Genomic DNA, 19625 nt, shown 5'->3' on the forward strand with positions numbered 1-19625 from the left:
TTTACTTCCAACTAACAAGGACAGACACACTGAACGGCTCGTGAAAATCATAGGAGGGAAATTGCAAAAATAAAATTTGGATACAGAATTTGTTTGGTCTTCAATTCGACTTTTCATAACAAATTCTCTTAGAGGTTAAAATACTTGCTCGCAATCCACAAACACCCTGTATGTATTTAGACAAAAATTTTCGAGTCTTCCACCACTGCATGCGCCCCGCAAACACTTTTTAAAAGTCTATAACTTCATTCACCTTCACGCTATCATGACCTCGTTTTCATCTACAGAGAAAATAATCGAGTAGGAATATCTATTCGTTTTTCGTTATAGAATAGTTCAGTGTTGAGCTGGCATTAAGCGCATACTTGCGCGTACCATAACGCTGGAAATGGGGCTATTCAGTGGAAAATGTGTCTCAAAGGCGCGTCTGGACGGCAAGACTGCAGTCGTAACTGGCGCAAATACGGGAATTGGGAAAGAAACAGTGAAGGATTTTTTTCAACGAGGTGGATAATTAAGAAGATTATTTTGTAATTACGTAGTTTATTTTTAAGGTGCCCGTGTTATTGTGGCTTGCCGAAATGTGGACAAGGCGAATCAGGCCGTTGAAGACATAAAAAAAGAATTTTCAAATGGAGAAAACTTGGGCGAATTAATGGTGACACAGTTGGATTTAACAAGTCTAAAATCGGTGCGAAATTGTGCAAAAGTCATATTAGAAACAGAAAAACGAATAGATTTATTGATAAATAATGCAGGTGTTATGATGTGTCCAGAAGGCCGGACTGACGATGGTTTTGAAATGCAATTCGGTACAAATCATTTGGGACATTTTCTTCTAACTTTGTTACTACTACCAAAAATCTGCCAAAGCACACCTGCTAGAATCGTAAATGTTTCTTCAGTAGCTCATAAATGTAAACCTCGACCTTGCAACACCGATTAAATTTCCTACTTGTAATTTAATTTTCAGACGGTTGTATCGACTTCGACGACTTGAATTGGGAGAAACGCAAATACAGTTCCCTGGGGGCGTATCAACAAAGCAAATTAGCAAATATTTTATTCAGCAAAGAGCTAGTACGAAGACTTGCAGGTTAATAACATTACAAAATGAATTTATTTTCAAGTTACTATTGTAGCGGCAAATGTAAGTGGAGTCAATGTGTATTCCTTGCACCCTGGGGTGATTACAACTGAGTTAGGGCGTCATTTGGATTACCGTCTTCGTTGGCTTTGGCGTCTATTTTCCTTCATGATCAAGACCCCCGACCAGGGGGCCCAAACGACAATTTACTGCGCCGTTGATGAAAACTGTGCCAACGAGACTGGTCTTTATTATGCCGATTGTGCTGTGGCGGCGGCTGCACCAGCTGCACAAAATTCAGTCGACGCTGAACGGCTGTGGGACGAAAGCTTGAAACTTGTAGGACTTGAGTCGAACTATAATCCATTTACAGCGTCTCAAGTTAAATGAATTATCTAAGTTGCGAAAATACCAAATTTGCTTTTTTTAATTATTTAATTTGATTATTACCTGTATTGTGTTTAGGTAAAAACACAGGTATAAATTTGCATTTTCATGACAGTTATTAGGGTAACGTTACAAAATAATCAATATTTTTCCAGATGTGGGGTATTGTGAGAATTGGTTTTCGCGTGTCTACTGCTTCAAAAAAAACAACTGATAAAATGATTCTTTACCGGCGGTGAGCCAGACAATAAAAATTAATATTTACGGTACTTTTGAACTTGATTATTCACTTAATCTTTGTCCGTGACCATAATTGGATGCTCATTTGTTATTTACATACAAAAATGCATTTAAATAGTTGTAAGCTGCAGTTGCAGTCCTTGGTTGTATCAGAATCCAGTTTGACGGGGAAGCGGGGATCATTCCGGTTTTAAGCCTTTTAGTTCCTATATCTGGTAACACAGTGGTAACCCATGTTTTATTTAATCTAGTTATTAGAATTATTTCAGGTGTTGACCTGAATATTGTATAATAGTTGAAATAAAAAAAACAGAATATATAATATAGAATTTTATTGTTATCATTTCATTCATGATTACTCATAAAATGTACAATAAAATGAATAACAGATGGATAGAAACAAATTATATGAGCAATAGTGAAATCTCTGTCATAAAAAGGACTAAGCAAGTCCAACACTTAATGATTACTCTAAAGTCTTTCTAGTTTATGGCAAATATACAAATCCAGAATAGCGTAAGTATTCAGGTGAATAGAGCCCTTGGGGGCAGGCAGCTTTGTACATGAACAGTGGATGCCAACCCTTAACTGCACTTGAATTCGATGAGTACACACGAAAATGTACAAAATTAACCTCACATTGTTATTATTGCCAGATTACTCATTAGTAATATCAAAAATAAACCAAAATACTCTGTTACACACACACTCAGCACCACAATTGCTATTTAGGATTAAAGTATGGCGGCTGTTGAGTGTGTGGAGGTCCAGGTCCGGGTCCCATCGCTTGGCCCCCCATTTGGCTCCTTGTCCCGGTCGCGTACAACTGCTGCTGGAAGTTATGGTACTGCTGAGCGTAGTTCGGATCTGATGTAGTCGGACCCACAAACGGTGAATTTTTGAAAGTATTGTTTTGCCCCATCGACGGCGGTAGCGGTTGGGTGGCGTCCGGTGCCCCCATGCCCATGGGGCTGCCTTTCGGTCCGCTGACAAACATCTGGGCGTTCGGATTGCCCATGTTGGGGCCCGGGTTGAACATCTCGGGAGCTCCAGGGGCCGGCCCGTTGAATCCCATCTGCGGCATCCGCATCATTCCAGGGGGCCTCATGGGGCCTCTCATCATAGGAAGCATTCCGCCGGGCATGCCCATGTTACCGCCCATCATAGGGCCGGCACCGTTGCCCATCGGGCCGCCCATCATAGGGTCGGGCTGCATAGGTCCGTCCATATGACCCATGTGAGTCGGCATCGGCCCACCGGGGCCTTGCATGGGGCCGTTATTGGGGAAGTACTGCAGGTTTTGCGTTGGCATTTTGGAATCCATGTTGCAAAGTGGATTCGCGAATCGTTGCAGGAAATCGAGACTAGGAGGGCCCCGCGGTCCCGACGCATTACCCACTTGAGGCTTCGCCGGGAGGTATTGTATAGTGTTGGGGGCGTTGGGTTTGACTTGTACGTTGGCTCCGTTGTATGGATTCGGCCCCGGTGGACGACCCATCATCCTCGGCATAGGCATATGGTTAGGGAAGGCACCTGGCAGTTTTGGCGAGAGAGAGCGGATGGGGGCCATGGGCGAGTTCGGGTGGAACCCGTGCGGAGGCCCTTGCATGGCCATACCCATCATGCCCGGGCCTTGATCCATGTCGGGCATGTTGTGGCACCCGCCCATGTCCATCATCTGCATCGAGGGTGAACCGAAATTCATCATTCCCGGCCCTTGATTTCCTTGGCCGTTTAGCGAACTCGCCACGCTGTTCGTCAACTGTTGACTCATCTGCGCCAGGGATGAGATCGGATCGAAATGCGAAACTTTCGGATTGCCAGACATTGTGCTCGTACAGTTCGGATTTAGCGGTACATTGTCACCACGGGCACAATAATTCGGAAGTTCCAACGGACTTGGTTTGCCCGATGGTGAGACGTTCACGAAACCTCCTCCCATTTTAGCACCTGGAGAAGCGTTCGGACCCGGAAAACGAGGAACATCCATCATATGAGGACTCGGAGTAGGAAATAAGTCGCTTTTTAATGGGTCAGATGTCGGACCGGGGGCTGTCTGCGGGCTTAGACCGGGCGCAGAAGTTGGACCCGGACCAGTAAGTCGCTGAGATTTATCACCTGGAAAAAAACGCAAAAAAATGAATTAATTCGTCACCGATGTGACGTTTATTGAATTTTTCAACATTAACACTATATATAAACAAAAATACTTATCTACACACTAGAACACAGCAATTTCACATTTATATATTTATAGACCAGTTCCAACTTTTTACTTTGTTACTTGGCATACCTGTAGACGAAGTTGAAGGAGTATGTGGGCTGGGTATTTGAAACCGGCAACCTTCAGCCGATACACCAGGTGTAGGGGGAAACCTAGGCCCTACATCTATTGATGTTGGAGTATTAGGTCCTGATAATCTAGTGTGAGGAAGATCATTTGCATTGCCTGGGAATCCACTATCAAGCGTTGTAGGCAAAATGCTGTAAAACAAATAAATAAATAAATCAATTAATGAACAATATTATATTTCGTGTATATAAATGAAAACTAATTAATTTATTCAGCCTAAAGCAATTATATAACTTTATTTATTTTGTTATCAATTATGTACTTCTTTTTTGCTTGTTTACTTTTTTATCTCTATGAAATAATAAATAATGAATGCATTTCTTACGGTGGAGATATAATATTTCTCTCTTTGAGACTTGTATTTGGTTGTTTTTGTATGATTAATTCCTGTCCTTCGAACGTGTTGAGGTATTGTATTTGTTGTGGGGATGGAACAGGCATGAGATTAGGCTCCTTGGCCCCAGTGGTTGGGGTTGTAGAACATGAAGTCGTCGAAGTGTTCATTTGTTTTTGTTGTGCCATTGATTGGAGGGTGCGCCCAAACATTCCATCAACTAAAGAAAAGTAGATGTGTAAATATATCGTTTGTTTATGAATAATAACCAAACAAACCTGAAGACTGATGGGTTGATGTGGGTTCGGTGTTACTGCTATTTACACTGGGAGACAGATGTGACGAAACGGGCGTGCCAGGATTGCTGTGGTTGTGTCTAGGGGCGGAGGGAGAGTCCTGCGACGTGGGGCTTTGACCGGTGCTGACATGTCTGCCGAGGCCGAATTGGCGATTAGGGTCGGCGGGGGAGTTGAGGGCGGAAGACGCCCTCGGCGAGGGAAGGGATAAATTAGAGGTGGGGTTATTGGGCGAGGCGGGGCTTGGGCTTTGCAGCGCAATCGGCACACTGGCCGAACGCGGGGTTTGGTGGTAAGGTGGGGGCGGGCCCTGGAGGCGGGGTCCAGAGGTGGGCACACCCCGTGGGGCGCCGGAACTTACAGGGCCGATGGGCACGGGTTTATGCTGCTGCATCTTCAGCCACTCTAATTGATTCGACATTAGCTGAGCGTTAGGCGGGTGTTGGGTGGGGCCCGTCGGCATCATATTGTGAGGCATGTCTATGGCACTGGCGTTTCCCGGGGGCGGCTGCCCGTCCATCGCTTGGTTCTCGGGAAAGAGCATCTGCTGCATTTTCCGGATTGTTGCTAATTGTTCTTCGCGGTGCTGCCGTTGCTGGGGGGTGAGGTTCTCATCAGGCACTTTAACGCCCTGCAGAGAGGGCTGAACGTTTGAGAGGGAAGGACTGCAAGCGTCCATGTCGGGGCCGACGTCGGGGAGGCCATTGCTGACGCCCTCGAGTCCTTCAAGATGATGGTTGTTCTTCTGATCCCAAGGAAGATCACCGTCGCCGAGGCCGATTTCATCTAGACCGTCTGGACCGAGGAAATTATCGATGGAAGGCTGGGTTTTAGGGCCTAGACCAGGGCTGCGGGTGCAACCTTTGTTCTTCATCATGGCCGCATTGAGCCATTGCGCGGGGTTCTGCCGGTTGAACTGGTTCACTTTGAGAGGGTTCTTCTCCAGGTACTTTTTGGTGCCCGGTTGGGCACAATGGTAGGCAATTATCGATGCGTACCGGCCCTGCATCACCTCGTCGGCACCGGTGTTCGCTAAAACTGTCGAAAACACAAAAATCTGACTCTGCTGTTGCATGTACTGAACTTCCATATTTCCTGGTTGTTTATTAATGACGTTGCTCGCGAGAGGTTGGATTCCATCGGGTGGCGTTGCATGTGGAGGTGGGCCAGACAGCCCCAACGAGAATGCATCTCCAGGCAGATCATTGTCAATACACTCTTCAGTTTTCAATGTTAGATTTGCAGAGTCTGCTACTGAAGTTGCCTCCTCACCTTCGGTTTTTCGTTCAGTGGCGTTCTGTAGAGAGCCTGTGTTTGTAGAGCCGATGATACCGCCGTTTTTGGTGACAGGACGGCCGGGTTCCTTCTTAACAGCACAATTGCTGCCTGCTGCTTCATCTTCCTTTTTTATACGGACATCCGTCGTCGAGGCTTCTTTATCGGAACTCCCGGGTTCCTCCTTCACGCTATCCGACCCTTTTTCGTGCTTTTCTTTGATCATTTCGTATTTTTATCACATACCCCTTCCTTTCATGCTGTACACACACTAACACTGCACTTGTATCATGTCCAAAACCGCGCAAAGTCCTTTATTCGACCACTAACATGTATTTTCAACCATTCCGTTTATTGGAATACCACTAAATTATCTTTCATATCACATATGTTCTAATGTTTTTATTTGCATTCCATCATTTTTTATTTTCATCTCTTAACCAAATTTGAAGAGACGCATACAAGGTGTTCTCGTCTTTCTTACCATTGCACAAACACTAAAATTGGAAGATTTTAATCTTCTGCTTCCGAATATTTCTAATGACATGTATGATTGTTAGAATTTCAACATTTAGACCATAATAAAAACTTTTAACAAAAATCTCACATCACAAAATGCCAAACTGTCCACACGCGTTGCTACCAACTTTGACATTTTTCACTAAATTTTAAACGTCAAATGTCACTAACAAGAAGCTCCATTTTCAAAATCACAATCGTTATAATTCCGATAATATTGAACTAAAATTCTAAAATCAAAAAAAAAACAATAAAATTAAATTGAATTCCAAAAATTAATGAAAAAAATATTTAGTAATCACAATACGTACAATAAAAACTCATAAACCTCAACTTCTTCAGCTAAAAATTATTATTATTAAATATAAATATTTCTATTTATTCAAAAATATCTAAAAAGATTATAACCATGTTTTACCTCTTGTGAGGTTTTAGCGTAGCTATTTTTACCTCACTGTTTATTTATTTTAAAACCTGTCATTAATAGACGCGAAAAGCGTAAACAATTCTCTCCACATTACAGAAACTTATACTGCAAAGCAACACATCTGTAGTTTGATTTTATGATTATTAATTAATAATATTAAAACACAATAACATTATAAACCAAACAAGTTTTTATTGAAGGCAAATACATTATAAAAACAAAAACTAAACAAATTTTCAAAAAAACCTAAATTTTCTTTTAAGCCAATTTAATCCACTGATTTATGATTTCCTTGAAATCTTTTTCATTCAAAATTTCGTTCCCTATCGGGTTTTCCAGGATCAACGTGCCACTGACATTTTGTGCAACAAAATTAAAAACTTTGCAAAAAGGCACTCCACCACTAATTTCAGGCAATTTAACGTCTTTGTTTGGTGGAATTACAAAAATTGTTTGTCCTGACAAGTTAGGTAAGTCCTGTTCAGTTACTTCTTTGGCGTTGACTTTCACTAGACTGTAATGTTCTACACCAAATAGTCGGAAAACTGATGATTGCAAATGGTTTAAACTGACTGGTTTATTAGCTACTTCAAGCAAAGCTATAGCTTTGGAAGAGCGGTTACAGTATCTGGATTGGAGACCTACTAGCTGGATGTTAACCCATTTACTTGTCGGAATTACAATGTCAGAAAATTGAGTCAGAACCAGTTGTAGGTTACAGTTTTTCAATTGTTGCACTTCCTCGATTATCACCAAGTCTGAATTTTGCTTCTGCTCGATCGGCTTGAACGTTGCTTTGATTGTATTTTCTATGAAACCACAATATGATTTAGCGACACGATCTAAATCACCGGTTGTCTTATAAAATACTGAAATTTGATCTGTTGGCACCAGATGTGCTTTCTTGCGCAACTTTTGAATACGATTTATTATTTCCCTAGCAGTGCCTTCATCTTGCATCGTACTGTCAGGTGTTACATCCAAAAGAATCAAAACATCGTTGTCGCTGTTAACTTCATACTGGTTTGTATTAATACTTTCAGCCTTGAAAATAAGTCGAACTTCAGAAATTTCGATACGCTGGCCCGCCACAACCCGAAATCCGGATTTAACCATTTCATTTATCTCAACATCGGTTAAAGCTTGTATTGCTGCAGTTACAGCTTTGAGTTCTTGTTTAAGTCGTTGTCCTAAGACTTTATAATCAGGTTCCGCTCTCAGAGTTATCCCGTATTTGCTTTTATCTGTCGTTGAATTGATTGTACGAACGTTTAACTCAAGATGTATGTATTCCTTCAAAGAGAGAATATCAGAAATGTATTGAGGATCTTGATGTACAATTATAACTTCCGGCAACGGGTACTTAATTGGGATTGTTTTTCTGTCGCGCAAAACACGGCCCAATTCTATCACACTTTGCATTCTAGCAACGGCTCGTTCAATATCTTTGTTGATCAAAGCATGATTGGGTTGTGGTAACATTAAATAATGAACACTGTCGGCTGATGATTTCATCAACTTTTTCAAATATTGGTACATGGTCTCTGTCAAGAAAGGTGAAAACGGTGCCATCATTTTGATAATGTTTAGAAGAACCTCAAAAAGCGTCAATAAAGCTGTTTTGCAATCATCAGACCCGCCCTCACCCTTGAGACGTTTCCTGTTCATCCTTACATACCAATTCGTTAAGTAGTCAACAAATTTGGTAAGTCTGGGAATAACGTTATACAAATGGTAAAGTTGCATTTCTTTACGGACGTATTCCAAAAGAGACTGAGTGAATGAAAGAATCCACTTATCCATAATATTCTCAGCCGCAATGTTGTTTTCAGTGTAAAAGAATTCTTGATTGTTATCTTGTACAAAACTTTCAATATTTTGTAACAGAAAACGGAAAGCATTATACCAGGGCAAAAACACATCTTTCAAAATATCTCTAACCCCTTCTTCCTTAAACCGTAAATTTTCAGCACGGACTACTGGCGAGTTTATCAAATAAAGTCTCAAAGCATCCGCACCATATTTCGTAACGATTTCCAAAGGGTCTGGATAATTCTTCTTTCGTTTTGACATCTTTTGTCCATCGCTGGCCAACACAAGTCCGTTCGCGATTAAATTCTTGTACGGTGCTTTCCCAAACAAAGCCGTTGAAATAACAAGAAGTGTGTAAAACCACCCTCTAGTCTGGTCTATCCCTTCTGCGATAAAATCAGCAGGAAAATACTCATCAAACTCTTTGACAAACTCAAACGGGTAGTGTTTCTGTGCATAGGGCATCGAGCCCGATTCAAACCAACAGTCGAAAACTTCGGGAACACGACGAAGTGGAGGATTCCCCTGAATTTTTGAGGGAATTTCAAGATGGTCAATACTTTCCCGATGCAAATCTGTGATTTTCTGACCAGTTAGTTCCTCAAGCTCGGCAATGCTGCCAACGCAAACGTATTCGTCGCCTTTTGGAGACGCCCAGATCGGAATAGGGGTGCCCCAATAGCGGTTGCGACTGATAGCCCAATCGCGGGCGTCGCGTAACCAATTACCAAACCGTTTTTCTTTGACAAAATCGGGCACCCAGTAGGTGTCAGCACACGCTTTTTGAAGATTTTCAGTCATGTGTTCAACACGGACAAACCATGAGGGAACTGCTTTGTAAATCAAAGGAGTGTCAGAACGCCAACAAAACGGGTAACTGTGCTTGATCTAAAAATAAACAATAAAGTAGTGCTTTCACTAAATCAGTAATTACTTGTGATTGGTGAACAAGCCGGCCGTTGGCTTTCAAAGTCGCTATGATTTTCTTGTCGGCATCTTTGACATAAAGTCCTTCGAAATCTGTCACCGGTTTGACAAACCGGCCACTTGCATCAACGGGACAAATCGGTTCTTGGTCCTTGGTTATAACCCCAGCATTCAGGCAAACGCGGAAATCGTCTTCTCCGAAATACGGTGCTTGGTGTACAACACCAGTACCGGATTCCGATGTGACGTAATCGTCGGTCAAAACCCGGAAAGCTTTGTCTTTCAAGTAGCCAAAGTACGGGAATACGGGTTCGTAGCGTAGCCCCCTTAATTCACTTCCGGGAAATTTTCGGAGGATTTTGTAGTCGCCAGCTTGGAAAATTGTCCCAATACGGACCTCCAGCATGATGTAGCGTTTACCGGTACTGATTTGCTCAAAAAGTACGTATTCTAGTGACGAGTTCACACATGCGGTTAGATTACTGGGGAGGGTCCAAGGGGTGGTTGTCCAAATTAAAAGGGCCGCGTTGTCCTTATCACCAATGATAGGGAGACTCACGGTGACAGCAGGGTCAACAACATCCTTATAGTTTTGTCCAGACTCAAAATTAGATAATGGAGTGTTACACGTCGTTGAGTATGGCATTACTTTATTGCCTTGATAAACTAATCCCTTTAAGTACAATTGTTTGAAAACCCACCAAACGGATTCCATAAAAGTTGGATAAAGCGTCTTGTAGTCATTCTTAAAATCTGGAATTATTAATTACAGCTGATTAATATTTTCTTGGAATTAATTACCAATCCATCTTCCAATGCGCCCAATTATCATTTCCCATTCATTAGCATACCGCATTACAATTTTCCGACACTGGTTGTTGTATTTGTCAATTCCCATTTTCATTACATCATCTGGTCCTTTAATATCAAGAGCTTTATCAATCTCATATTCCACTGGTAAACCATGACAGTCCCAGCCAAATCTCCTTTCCACGTAAAACCCCTGCTGGTGGGCATAGCGTGTGACCACGTCTTTGATGGTACCCGCCAGAATATGACCATAATGGGGCAACCCGGTCGCAAACGGTGGACCGTCATAGAACGAATACCTACAACATTACTTAAGACTCATTCACACAAAACCATGTTAATTTACCGTGGTTTTCCTTTCGATTGCTTCAAACATGTTTGAAACACATCGATTTCCGACCAATATTTCAGTATTTTTTCTTCCTCCTCGGGAAAATTGATAGTTTCCGGCACACGAGGAATTTCTTGAACAGGCATTTTTCTATTATTTCACTAATTAAAATAAATTATATCACATTTTTCGCACTCGTGCAACTTAACACAACCTCAACTTTTTTGTAGGTGATGAAATTCATTGCCAACTCACCACGTTGCTGGTTATTTGGATGACTTGGGGGAAAAACGAAAACACCAGGAAAAATATTTTAACTATTTTGAGAATTTAATAAAAAAAAAACTAATTAATGTTAAAACTAGTTTATTACGCTTAAAAATAAATATAACAAAAGTAATTATTTTATTGACGGTTTAGAAAAACAAACTTAATTAGGCAATAAAGGCGACTTGTTCGGATATTTTCGTGTCGATTACAGTTTGTTACGTTTGTACCTGAAATGGTTCAGTCACAATTTTCATATTTTACATTTTGTTATTTAATTAATTCGGCCTAAATTTACATAAATATGTAGTGGAATAGAATTTACATTAAATAAACTTTTACTTTGTTTATTATCTTCATTCGTTTGAATAAACTTGAAAATGTAAAGTTTTACAAAAGAACTCTCACACTACACTCACTCTCATTTGAGCCGTAATCGACGTTTAAATATTCTGATCCTTTCTAATTATAACTTTTATATTTTAACGCAGATTATTTAATAAATATAAACGCGTGATATGCAAATGATTATGAAATAAATAGCTGTTACGTGAATGTCCCATGAAACAAATATTGTTCCACCCATCTAATCTCATATTATAAAAACTGTTCTATATGGAAATCCATCCAAGTTCTTTTCATGGGCAAGTCTTTTTTTTCTAAATTGCAGGTGTAACTGTAATAGACCATAACTCCGTTATTTGGTCTACTGATCTAGTGTTCATATGGCGGTAATAAGTCGATTAGAGATTGGAATATTGAGCATTTTAAGAAGAAAAAAAAAACAAAACAAAGTAAAAAGAATTATTTTGTTATTACGATTAATTCAAACCACAATATCTCCAAATAAATATTTATAAATTAGAAAAATTATCACAGTCTATAGGCATATAAAATTCTAATCATTTAAATATCATCACTTTTTAAAATCGCTATATCAAAAATAACATCATTTCCTCCTATGGTTCTAGTATTAACAAATAATCCTTTTTTAAGATCTTTTATCTCTTGGTATGAAGAGCAATTAAGTGAAAACACGTTATTTCGAACACTTATAATAACATCGTGTGTTTCTCCAATTAATACCTTGACTTGCATGTCAAATTCTTTTGCGACTTTTCCGTTATCTAGAAGCCAAGTCCAGAGAAGTACATTTTCCGAGTTGTTTTCAATTTTCAAAAAAAACATATTTTGCTGAAGTTGGATAACGTAACACAAATCTTGATTTTCCAAAATTTTGCTAAACTCGATACTTATATGTGGTTTGAAGTATTGGACTAAAGGTCCGTCGTGACTTAACTGGAAGTGCTCAATTACATCTTTTCCTGTAGACATAAAGTTATTTTTAATAGCTAATTATTACAAAAACCAAACCTTTAATTTGGGAAGTACATCCCGGTGTAAATGGGCAATAAAAAGTGATGTCTTCATTGTCGTTATGCAACGACTCAAAAGAGCCATGACATGAAACTGAGCGAAAATTTGGATTGAGATAATTCTGATTTTTCTCATTACGGCTCATTCTGTTCACGGAGTTTGTCCGTGAAACTAAAGGACTCCTCGTATCAAAAATTTCCTGGTTTGAGAGCGACTTCGTCCTTAGATTAAACTCACTATCATTAGCGTTTCCAGTCAGATTATCAACCGAACTTGCTTTTCCTACAAGCCGTGCCAAAAATTTCGTCGTGTGTGACGGAGTGACTTTAATGTCAGGCACATTTTTCTTAGTTTTCATTCTGAAAATCTGGTGCATTTTCGCTGTTCGACTATCGGCAGGTTCTTCTCGCAAATTGAAAGCATCAACAAGCGCATTGTATACCTAAGTCGAATAAAAAGATTAAAGCTGAGCTGAGGTCATAACTCACCTGGTCTGCCAATAACGATCTCCCTCTACTGAATCTTAAGCGGCAGATTGGACACCTTTCAGACTTTGCCCTACAACGTATGCAAATCAAGTGCCCATTTTCGCACTGATAGGTGGGTGGAGGGATTGTGTCTAGGCAAACTGGGCACTCCAAAAATGCAAGAATCGTCGACATGCACGCAGATAAGCGTTGGAGGTTTGTTGGCATTGGGCCGCAACAAACTGCCTAAAATTTTTGTCAAGGAAAAAGCTTAACAATTTCATGTTGGGATAATTTTTCGCATGATTTCAACTTATCATCATGTGTGGTAGTGATTCAATCGTTTGACGAAGAGGATATTTGATAAGATAACGGAGTAACGGATGTAATTTTAAATGTGAGAATGTTTAGCATTAACATGGAATTTTTACTAGTTGGTAATAATAAAACAATGAAATAATTATGTAAATAGAAATGATCTGAGCGTCTGACACAATTAGCCTCACGTAGAAGTCTCCCGCTAGAATTTTAATGAAACGGTGGATTCTGGCAATAACATTTAGGACGCAAAGTGCATGCAAAAATTTCTAATTGCGGGTAAAACCACAGAAACCGAAAAGAAAGTCGGACACAGGTCTGAAAAGAATTGATAAAAAGTGAGATGTTTGTTTTACCTCGGGCGTACATTGAGGATCGACACCGGCATTCCACAGTAAAAGTGAAACTTGATTAGGCTTTGATTTCACTATTTCGGCCACTTCACTGATCCTCTGACCCAAGACATCTTCTCCATTGACTTCTAACAAGCAGTCTCCGGGTTTGATACCAGCAGAATCAGCAGCTGTGCCATTCACGACGGAATTCACCCATGGATAAGGGTCCCATTTGCTTCTAGTTAGGTGAAATCCGCAATTTGAGCCATTTCTTTCAATATTTATCAATCGCACAGACGGACTATAGTGGTCTTCAACGTCTGTGTCACTCAACATGTCGAACTGTAATAGTGAGACCTTTGCTCACAACTTTCATCATTATTTTCACCTTATGTTAATATGCTCAAGGTTTATTTTATTTCACGACCTGTTTGCCTTCGTCGAGTGTTTATTATCGAATTGATTTTTAACGCATCTTCGCATTCTTTGACTCTAACTATTACCATGCAGATTTATGTTTGCACCTGTGCGACGTTGAATATTTCACATTATTATTTCAAATATTGCAAAACAAAAAACCAGCAGATTTTGCTGGGTATCGCGTCCTTCGATCACATATTAGCCTAAATAAATGTAATTCAGTAGAGGGTTATCTTGTGATTTTATTGCCACCGGCTAACACTTTACACCCGTTATTTGAATCAACATAAGTGACACAAATAAGTTAAAAATCTGTTAAAGCGGTTTAACATCAATATGTTAATTGTTGAAATAAATAACTTTTCAAAACAAAAACGCAATTTTGCGTTTTCTAGATTAATACAAATGACGATTAACTTAAAACTAAGTAAAAGCTAAATTGTTGCAAATTATCTTGTCTAAAGGCTTCATCTGCATTACTGCAAACGCCTATTGAATGTATTTTTGATCGACTTACCTTGGATAAACGTGGACATAAATTTTAAAAATATCAAAGTCTATAAACATGTCCGATAGCAAAATTATAGCTGTTCGAGGGTCAAACGATATTTTATTCAATATTTCGACTTTTGTACAAATTAATGTGTTAAATTTTACAAAAAGTCATATTGAGTCACTCATCATTATTTACAAATACCGGGTCCACAAGTGTGGGATTTCTTTCTATTTTTCTCAGTTATAAAAATAGAAGAGTTTAAAGTCGAGTGCACGGATAATTATAGTCTGATAAAAATATTTTTTCTCAAAAAAACCTAACGGTTTTCGTGACATTTTATTATCACTGCTTTAAACAATATAACTTGTTTGGTGGAATACAAAAGAAGCTTTCTGAATTTCTGACTTTGTATGTTATTGAACTCTAGCAAAATGTTAACACAATAATGAAATAATACCTATTGCTGTGCCATTGGCAAACTGTATTAAATTAATAGTAAAATGCGAAGTTCCTAACGGGACAGGCTTTATTACTATCCTCCATCTGTTTACCGCATCATGTAATCAAAGACTGAGTGCAGTTAATTAACATAGAATTTTTCAATAAATTTTGAAAGACTCTATTGTTGTAACAGTTAAGTTACACTTTTGTTTCTTTGTGTAATATTCATCAATCTACTTATTATTTATTTGTTGGAATCTTTCTCACATAATTAGCTTGATATGACTCAACTCAATCTTTCTAAAAAATTTAGAATCCGGGGAATAGCAATACGTAGTTTTTGTAATTCCACCTCATTAGTACACATTCTCGGAATTTCAACACGTTAAATCAATCAAATTATTATCGAAATTCCTCGACAATTAGTCAAAGAAAAATCGGTTCGGCGTAGGTGATTCCTATTTGCACTAAGAAGTGGTTAATTGCTGGGACGTTTCAGGAAATACATTGTCTACTTGGATGATTTCTTCACACGCAGTGATTGCAATGATAGATTGTAAAGGAAGATGCATTGTTGGTTGTTTAAAATTTAAAATAATTGTTACGCGATTGTTTTGTAGAAAATCACATAGATGATTTCATAAAGACTTCCATAAATTTTTTTTGTGATATTTTTGGTTTCAAAGCCATTACCAGTGTGGTGGTCGAGAAGTGAAACGTGCCGAGTCATAAGAAACGTCGTCACAAGATTTGAGTTCCGCTATGGTGGGCAACCTTCACCCAAATAGAAAGAAGGTATGTTTGTGTTCATCTCCCAGACATAAGGATAATGAAAGATAAAGGTTCTTCTATAAGTTTATTTTATACAGATTATATAACATATTTTACAAAATTTCTGGGTAAAAACATAACTAATAAGTCGTAATCTCATAGTAACTAAAAGTAAGATATTTCTAAATTTGAACTAAACTAATTGTTCTCACGGGTATTGTTTTAGTTGATTATATCATGAAATCAATTGTTGGAGCGTAATTTGTATTATCGTAGCATATTTGGCATTGACGGGTTACCAGTCAAAGACTTATATGACGAGTTTATGCATTTCGTGTCACTTTATGCGAATCAATAGAATTAATAATAGAATCACGATAATGATTGTGTTTCCAAAACTAAATCGATGTTTGTTGTTTTTGCGTAGATAAGGGGAAAATGAGAGGTGCTTCTTTGAATTAGGAACGATTGCGTGTCCAGTTCCGCATCATTTAATGTCACTATTATTATTTATGTAACACCTGTATAAACTCAATAGTAGAATTTGAGCGTTATTTTCCCAAGGTCACTCAATGTAACACTGGTTGTAAACCGTCCACTGGCCACTAAAGTTTCTGCACGATGTCGAACTTCTGTTTGAAGTCCATAGACTCCTTCTTGGGGTCGAACTTCTTCTTGGAGGCGAGTTTGGCCCGGAGCTCAGCCGCCGTCATGCTCAAATTGAGCGTTCCGTTTTCGTGTTCTTTTTTGTTGACGTCATTGTGCTTTTCTTTGTCCGGCTCCGTGGGGATGATGCCGTCGTCGTGTGGGTCGACGACGAGGAGTTTGGTCTCGGAGGCCAGCGTCTTGATCAACTCGACGACTTGCTTGTGCGTCTTGTTGGCAATGGGCTCGCCGTTGACTTCCAAGATGCGGTCGCCTTGCCTCAAGCCGGCCGCTTCTGCGGGCGAGTTGTCGTCCACCTTGCCGATGTACTGGCCAGGCTTGCCTTTTTCCGCGTGCAGGTTGAAGCCGTAGCCGTCGAAGTGGTCCCACTTCTTGATGTGGCAGAGGCGCGCCTTGGGGTGATGGCTTTTCACCTCGGAAGACATCACGCGATCGATTTGCCACCAATTTAATCACTGATAACAATGCAACTACATCCGAACATCGCGCACTGTCGACTCTACAGGTGCACCACACGGTCGCCAATCAGCTCGATGGTACGATGGTTGGTAACTAGAATGTGATACTGGAAGTGGTAAGGTAAGTGAGCACGCCCCGCTCCCGCGCGACCGCGTCGACCGACAACCGCCTTCAACAGCTTTGACGACATCCACTATTGTCGATACCACAGCTCTAGCTCTTCATGCTGCGGCGACAACCTCTAAGCTACAACATCAGACGCCCACCCGACGCTGCGATTTACCTGCACAAGCCTTCGCCTTGGAAAAACCACCAAAGCCACGATGTGTGTTCGCAAGCAATAAAAGGCTTTTTAAATTTTAAATAGACATTACCCGTGCTTTGGCAATGGAACTACAGCTATTTTTATACAATTTTGTTTATTTATGATACATAGATATACAGGAAACTTATGTCTAACAATTACAAGGTACAAAAACAACAATTAAAACAACTATAACTGTGGTATTTATTACAATGTCTGCAAGGAACATGCATTACAAAATTATAATTGTTTTGTAATTACTCTTAATTATGGATAATATCCCTGAATATACGAGTTTCTTATTATTATTTTCAACTAAACCAAGAAGCTAAAAGTTCTACTGTGACCACAGGAATTTCTTCAAGATAACAATAAAATCGTTTATTGTCATTATCAACGGATCAATATATCAAAAATAAACACAGTGGTTCCTGTTTTTCTTTCTTGTTTATATTTTTACTCTAGGGAGTGGCATAGTGAGAGGATCTACTACTTACAATTTTAAAACTGCTGCTAACAGTAAAAACTAAAATCATTAATGAAAAAAATTAAAACAAGTCTTTCAATATTTAAATTAATACAAAATTATAAGCATACCTTACATTCAAATACATTTCTAATCAATGTGCCTTATCTCTCTTTTTATTTAAAGTTACATATACAGAGTGCGCCAGAACTCGCGCCCCAGAGAAAAATTTCAAGTAAGATAAAATACCACGAACATGGAAAAAATGTTTAAAAAATTCTGTCAAAAAATTTTGACATTTATTTTTTGACATTTCACATTTTTTCGTGTCTATTTAATAACACTGATGATATTGTATATATTTTTTTATAATTATTTAGTAAAAGTATAAAAATTTTGCCAATAAAAACCATAAATAACATTAAACAGAGTTAGAATTCAGGATAGAGCTTTTTTGTATCCTCTTCTAATAGCCTATAGCAAAAAAACTTGGAAAATTATTTTTCCAACGGAAATAAATAGAGTCAACATGCAAAATTTAAACTCTCATAACTTCAAAATTTTTATAGATAGAATTTTTTTAACATTTTTTCCATGTTCCTGGTACCTTACTTTACATGGCATTTTTCTCTGGGGCGCGAGTTCTGGCGCACCCTGTATTGATCGGAAATTTATTTGAAAGCATGGTATTAGAGAAATTTATGCATATCAAGATGTGAGATTTCCGAAAAATATTTTACCTACAACTAGAGGATTTTAGATATTTTTTTTTATAATAAATAAGATTCAAACAGACTTTTATTTACTTACAATTAAGTTTTGCCTACCTAAATAAAGAAATTCGAAAAAGGACGATGATACCAAAGTTTTACAAGTACAAGAAAATTACAGTTCATTTAAAAGAATATGTTGTAGGTAGGCAATTATGTACTCAAACATTTTAAATTGTAGATAGACTTAAAAAAATATAGTAAATATTTGCAGAAAAATTTACACACCAATGAACGAAACACTTTTTTAATTTTCATTGTGCATTTATATAATACATATCTATAAATCTAAAAACAATGGTCATATTTGATTGCTATTGTTTTACTAACAAAAAGTTGTATAATTCTTATGTATTTTTTATTTTATTAGCCTTTCACGGGTCCGTCATCACAACTTTGTTTTTTTTATGTAAATAATTTCATAACAAATGTTTTTAGTAAGGTGCTCTTTAATAGGTAATAATGGTAAATAAATTTTTTGCTTATTGACCAGGGTCGCACTTCCCGGCTCCAAATTATACGTTTCAAACACCGTGCAATTATCGTTCTTTAAAGGGCGTTGCTAAATATCCTGCAAGGATTTCGTAATTATTCATTTTATGATGAAGGTACGAGATGATTTAGTCAAGGTTGGTTTGAGTCACCTTGTAATCATCTTAATCCCGAGTAAAAATATTTCATTGACACGTAATTCTTTTTATTAAATTGTTAGAAATTAGGATTAAAAATTTCCCGTGTCGTTTGGGTAAATGGATTTGTTTGCATATAGGATATTGGCGAATACCTGACGCAGCAAATAATTGCAATAATTTGTTTTCCTCAATCAACGGCAATGTAATGAATTTAATTACTGAGTAGTGTTCTAATTGACACTTTCACTGTACTTGTAATTTATTAAGAATTAGGTAAAACCGTTTGGTAATTGTTGGGTAAACACTGGCTGGCTTTTGGCGGTTTTGTCAAACAATAACATTTGTGTATCAATGTTTGCATACAAACTAGTAGTTTTTAAACTGTGCCAAAACCGTATAAAATGACTCATCGCTAATAAAGTTTCGACGTTTCTTCAAGGTACTTTATCCCACCAGGTCTCGTAGGATTTCTGGAATAATCAAATAAAGAAGAACAATCAATTTCGCATGAACGACACTTTCCTTTGTCATGGTGGTGATTTTAAGGCTAAATCAATGGACTGAAGGATAATTAACAATAGAGGTGACAGTTCAGCTTCCCACAATTTTCGTCTTAATGGAAATCCTGATTATACATT

The 19625-nt window shown here is 38.5% G+C and overlaps 5 protein-coding genes across 5 annotated transcripts; 1 reads left to right on the forward strand and 4 right to left on the reverse strand.

Moving 5' to 3' along the window:
* The first annotated feature begins 250 nt into the window (after positions 1 to 250).
* LOC123006419 (retinol dehydrogenase 11-like) lies at positions 251 to 2043 on the forward strand. Its single transcript, XM_044400878.1, has 4 exons — positions 251 to 506; positions 555 to 917; positions 974 to 1096; positions 1143 to 2043. Exons 1-4 carry the CDS (start codon positions 389 to 391, stop codon positions 1475 to 1477), a joined length of 939 nt encoding a protein of 312 aa, XP_044256813.1. The 5' UTR covers positions 251 to 388; the 3' UTR covers positions 1478 to 2043.
* Positions 2030 to 6607, reverse strand: LOC123006418 (protein BCL9 homolog). Its single transcript, XM_044400877.1, has 4 exons — positions 4680 to 6607; positions 4393 to 4621; positions 4008 to 4198; positions 2030 to 3832 (listed from the first exon to the last, which is right to left on the reverse strand). Exons 1-4 carry the CDS (start codon positions 6196 to 6198, stop codon positions 2439 to 2441), a joined length of 3333 nt encoding a protein of 1110 aa, XP_044256812.1. The 5' UTR covers positions 6199 to 6607; the 3' UTR covers positions 2030 to 2438.
* Positions 6608 to 7090: 483 nt separating this feature from the next.
* On the reverse strand, positions 7091 to 11052 carry LOC123006453 (isoleucine--tRNA ligase, cytoplasmic). Its single transcript, XM_044400946.1, has 4 exons — positions 10814 to 11052; positions 10459 to 10766; positions 9665 to 10410; positions 7091 to 9618 (listed from the first exon to the last, which is right to left on the reverse strand). Exons 1-4 carry the CDS (start codon positions 10942 to 10944, stop codon positions 7177 to 7179), a joined length of 3627 nt encoding a protein of 1208 aa, XP_044256881.1. The 5' UTR covers positions 10945 to 11052; the 3' UTR covers positions 7091 to 7176.
* A 95-nt stretch (positions 11053 to 11147) lies between these two features.
* Positions 11148 to 13985, reverse strand: LOC123006454. The gene is made up of 4 exons (XM_044400947.1): positions 13584 to 13985; positions 12931 to 13155; positions 12440 to 12884; positions 11148 to 12390 (listed from the first exon to the last, which is right to left on the reverse strand). The coding sequence occupies exons 1-4, from the start codon at positions 13896 to 13898 to the stop codon at positions 11972 to 11974; spliced, it is 1404 nt and encodes a 467-aa protein (XP_044256882.1). The 5' UTR covers positions 13899 to 13985; the 3' UTR covers positions 11148 to 11971.
* A 1777-nt stretch (positions 13986 to 15762) lies between these two features.
* Positions 15763 to 17016, reverse strand: LOC123006215 (Na(+)/H(+) exchange regulatory cofactor NHE-RF2). The gene has a single exon (XM_044400521.1). The coding sequence runs from the start codon at positions 16779 to 16781 to the stop codon at positions 16296 to 16298; it is 486 nt and encodes a 161-aa protein (XP_044256456.1). The 5' UTR covers positions 16782 to 17016; the 3' UTR covers positions 15763 to 16295.
* Between the last annotated feature and the right edge of the window lie 2609 nt (positions 17017 to 19625).

The sequence above is a fragment of the Tribolium madens genome, unplaced genomic scaffold (genome assembly GCF_015345945.1).
Source record: "Tribolium madens isolate multiple individuals breed KSU strain unplaced genomic scaffold, Tmad_KSU_1.1 Scaffold_2;HRSCAF=44;Tcas5.2_LGX, whole genome shotgun sequence".
Taxonomy (NCBI): domain Eukaryota; kingdom Metazoa; phylum Arthropoda; class Insecta; order Coleoptera; family Tenebrionidae; genus Tribolium; species Tribolium madens.

Excerpts from the sequence above, each read along its gene's own strand:
- LOC123006419 (XM_044400878.1), top strand. The coding sequence starts at position 389 with ATGGGGCTATTCAGTGGAAAATGTGTCTCAAAGGCGCGTCTGGACGGC. Across the intron at positions 918-973 it reads TTCTTCAGTAGCTCATAAAT|ACGGTTGTATCGACTTCGAC; the intron begins GTAAACCTCGAC and ends TTTAATTTTCAG. Across the intron at positions 1,097-1,142 it reads GCTAGTACGAAGACTTGCAG|CGGCAAATGTAAGTGGAGTC; the intron begins GTTAATAACATT and ends TTACTATTGTAG.
- LOC123006418 (XM_044400877.1), bottom strand. The coding sequence starts at position 6,198 with ATGATCAAAGAAAAGCACGAAAAAGGGTCGGATAGCGTGAAGGAGGAA. Across the intron at positions 4,199-4,392 it reads AGAAATATTATATCTCCACC|CATTTTGCCTACAACGCTTG; the intron begins GTAAGAAATGCA and ends TTTGTTTTACAG. Across the intron at positions 3,833-4,007 it reads TCCTTCAACTTCGTCTACAG|GTGATAAATCTCAGCGACTT; the intron begins GTATGCCAAGTA and ends GTTTTTTTCCAG.
- LOC123006453 (XM_044400946.1), bottom strand. The coding sequence starts at position 10,944 with ATGCCTGTTCAAGAAATTCCTCGTGTGCCGGAAACTATCAATTTTCCC. Across the intron at positions 10,767-10,813 it reads CAATCGAAAGGAAAACCACG|GTATTCGTTCTATGACGGTC; the intron begins GTAAATTAACAT and ends GTAATGTTGTAG. Across the intron at positions 10,411-10,458 it reads GCGCATTGGAAGATGGATTG|ATTTTAAGAATGACTACAAG; the intron begins GTAATTAATTCC and ends TAATAATTCCAG.
- LOC123006454 (XM_044400947.1), bottom strand. The coding sequence starts at position 13,898 with ATGTTGAGTGACACAGACGTTGAAGACCACTATAGTCCGTCTGTGCGA. Across the intron at positions 12,885-12,930 it reads GATCGTTATTGGCAGACCAG|GTATACAATGCGCTTGTTGA; the intron begins GTGAGTTATGAC and ends TATTCGACTTAG. Across the intron at positions 12,391-12,439 it reads ATGTACTTCCCAAATTAAAG|GAAAAGATGTAATTGAGCAC; the intron begins GTTTGGTTTTTG and ends TTATGTCTACAG.
- LOC123006215 (XM_044400521.1), bottom strand. The coding sequence starts at position 16,781 with ATGTCTTCCGAGGTGAAAAGCCATCACCCCAAGGCGCGCCTCTGCCAC.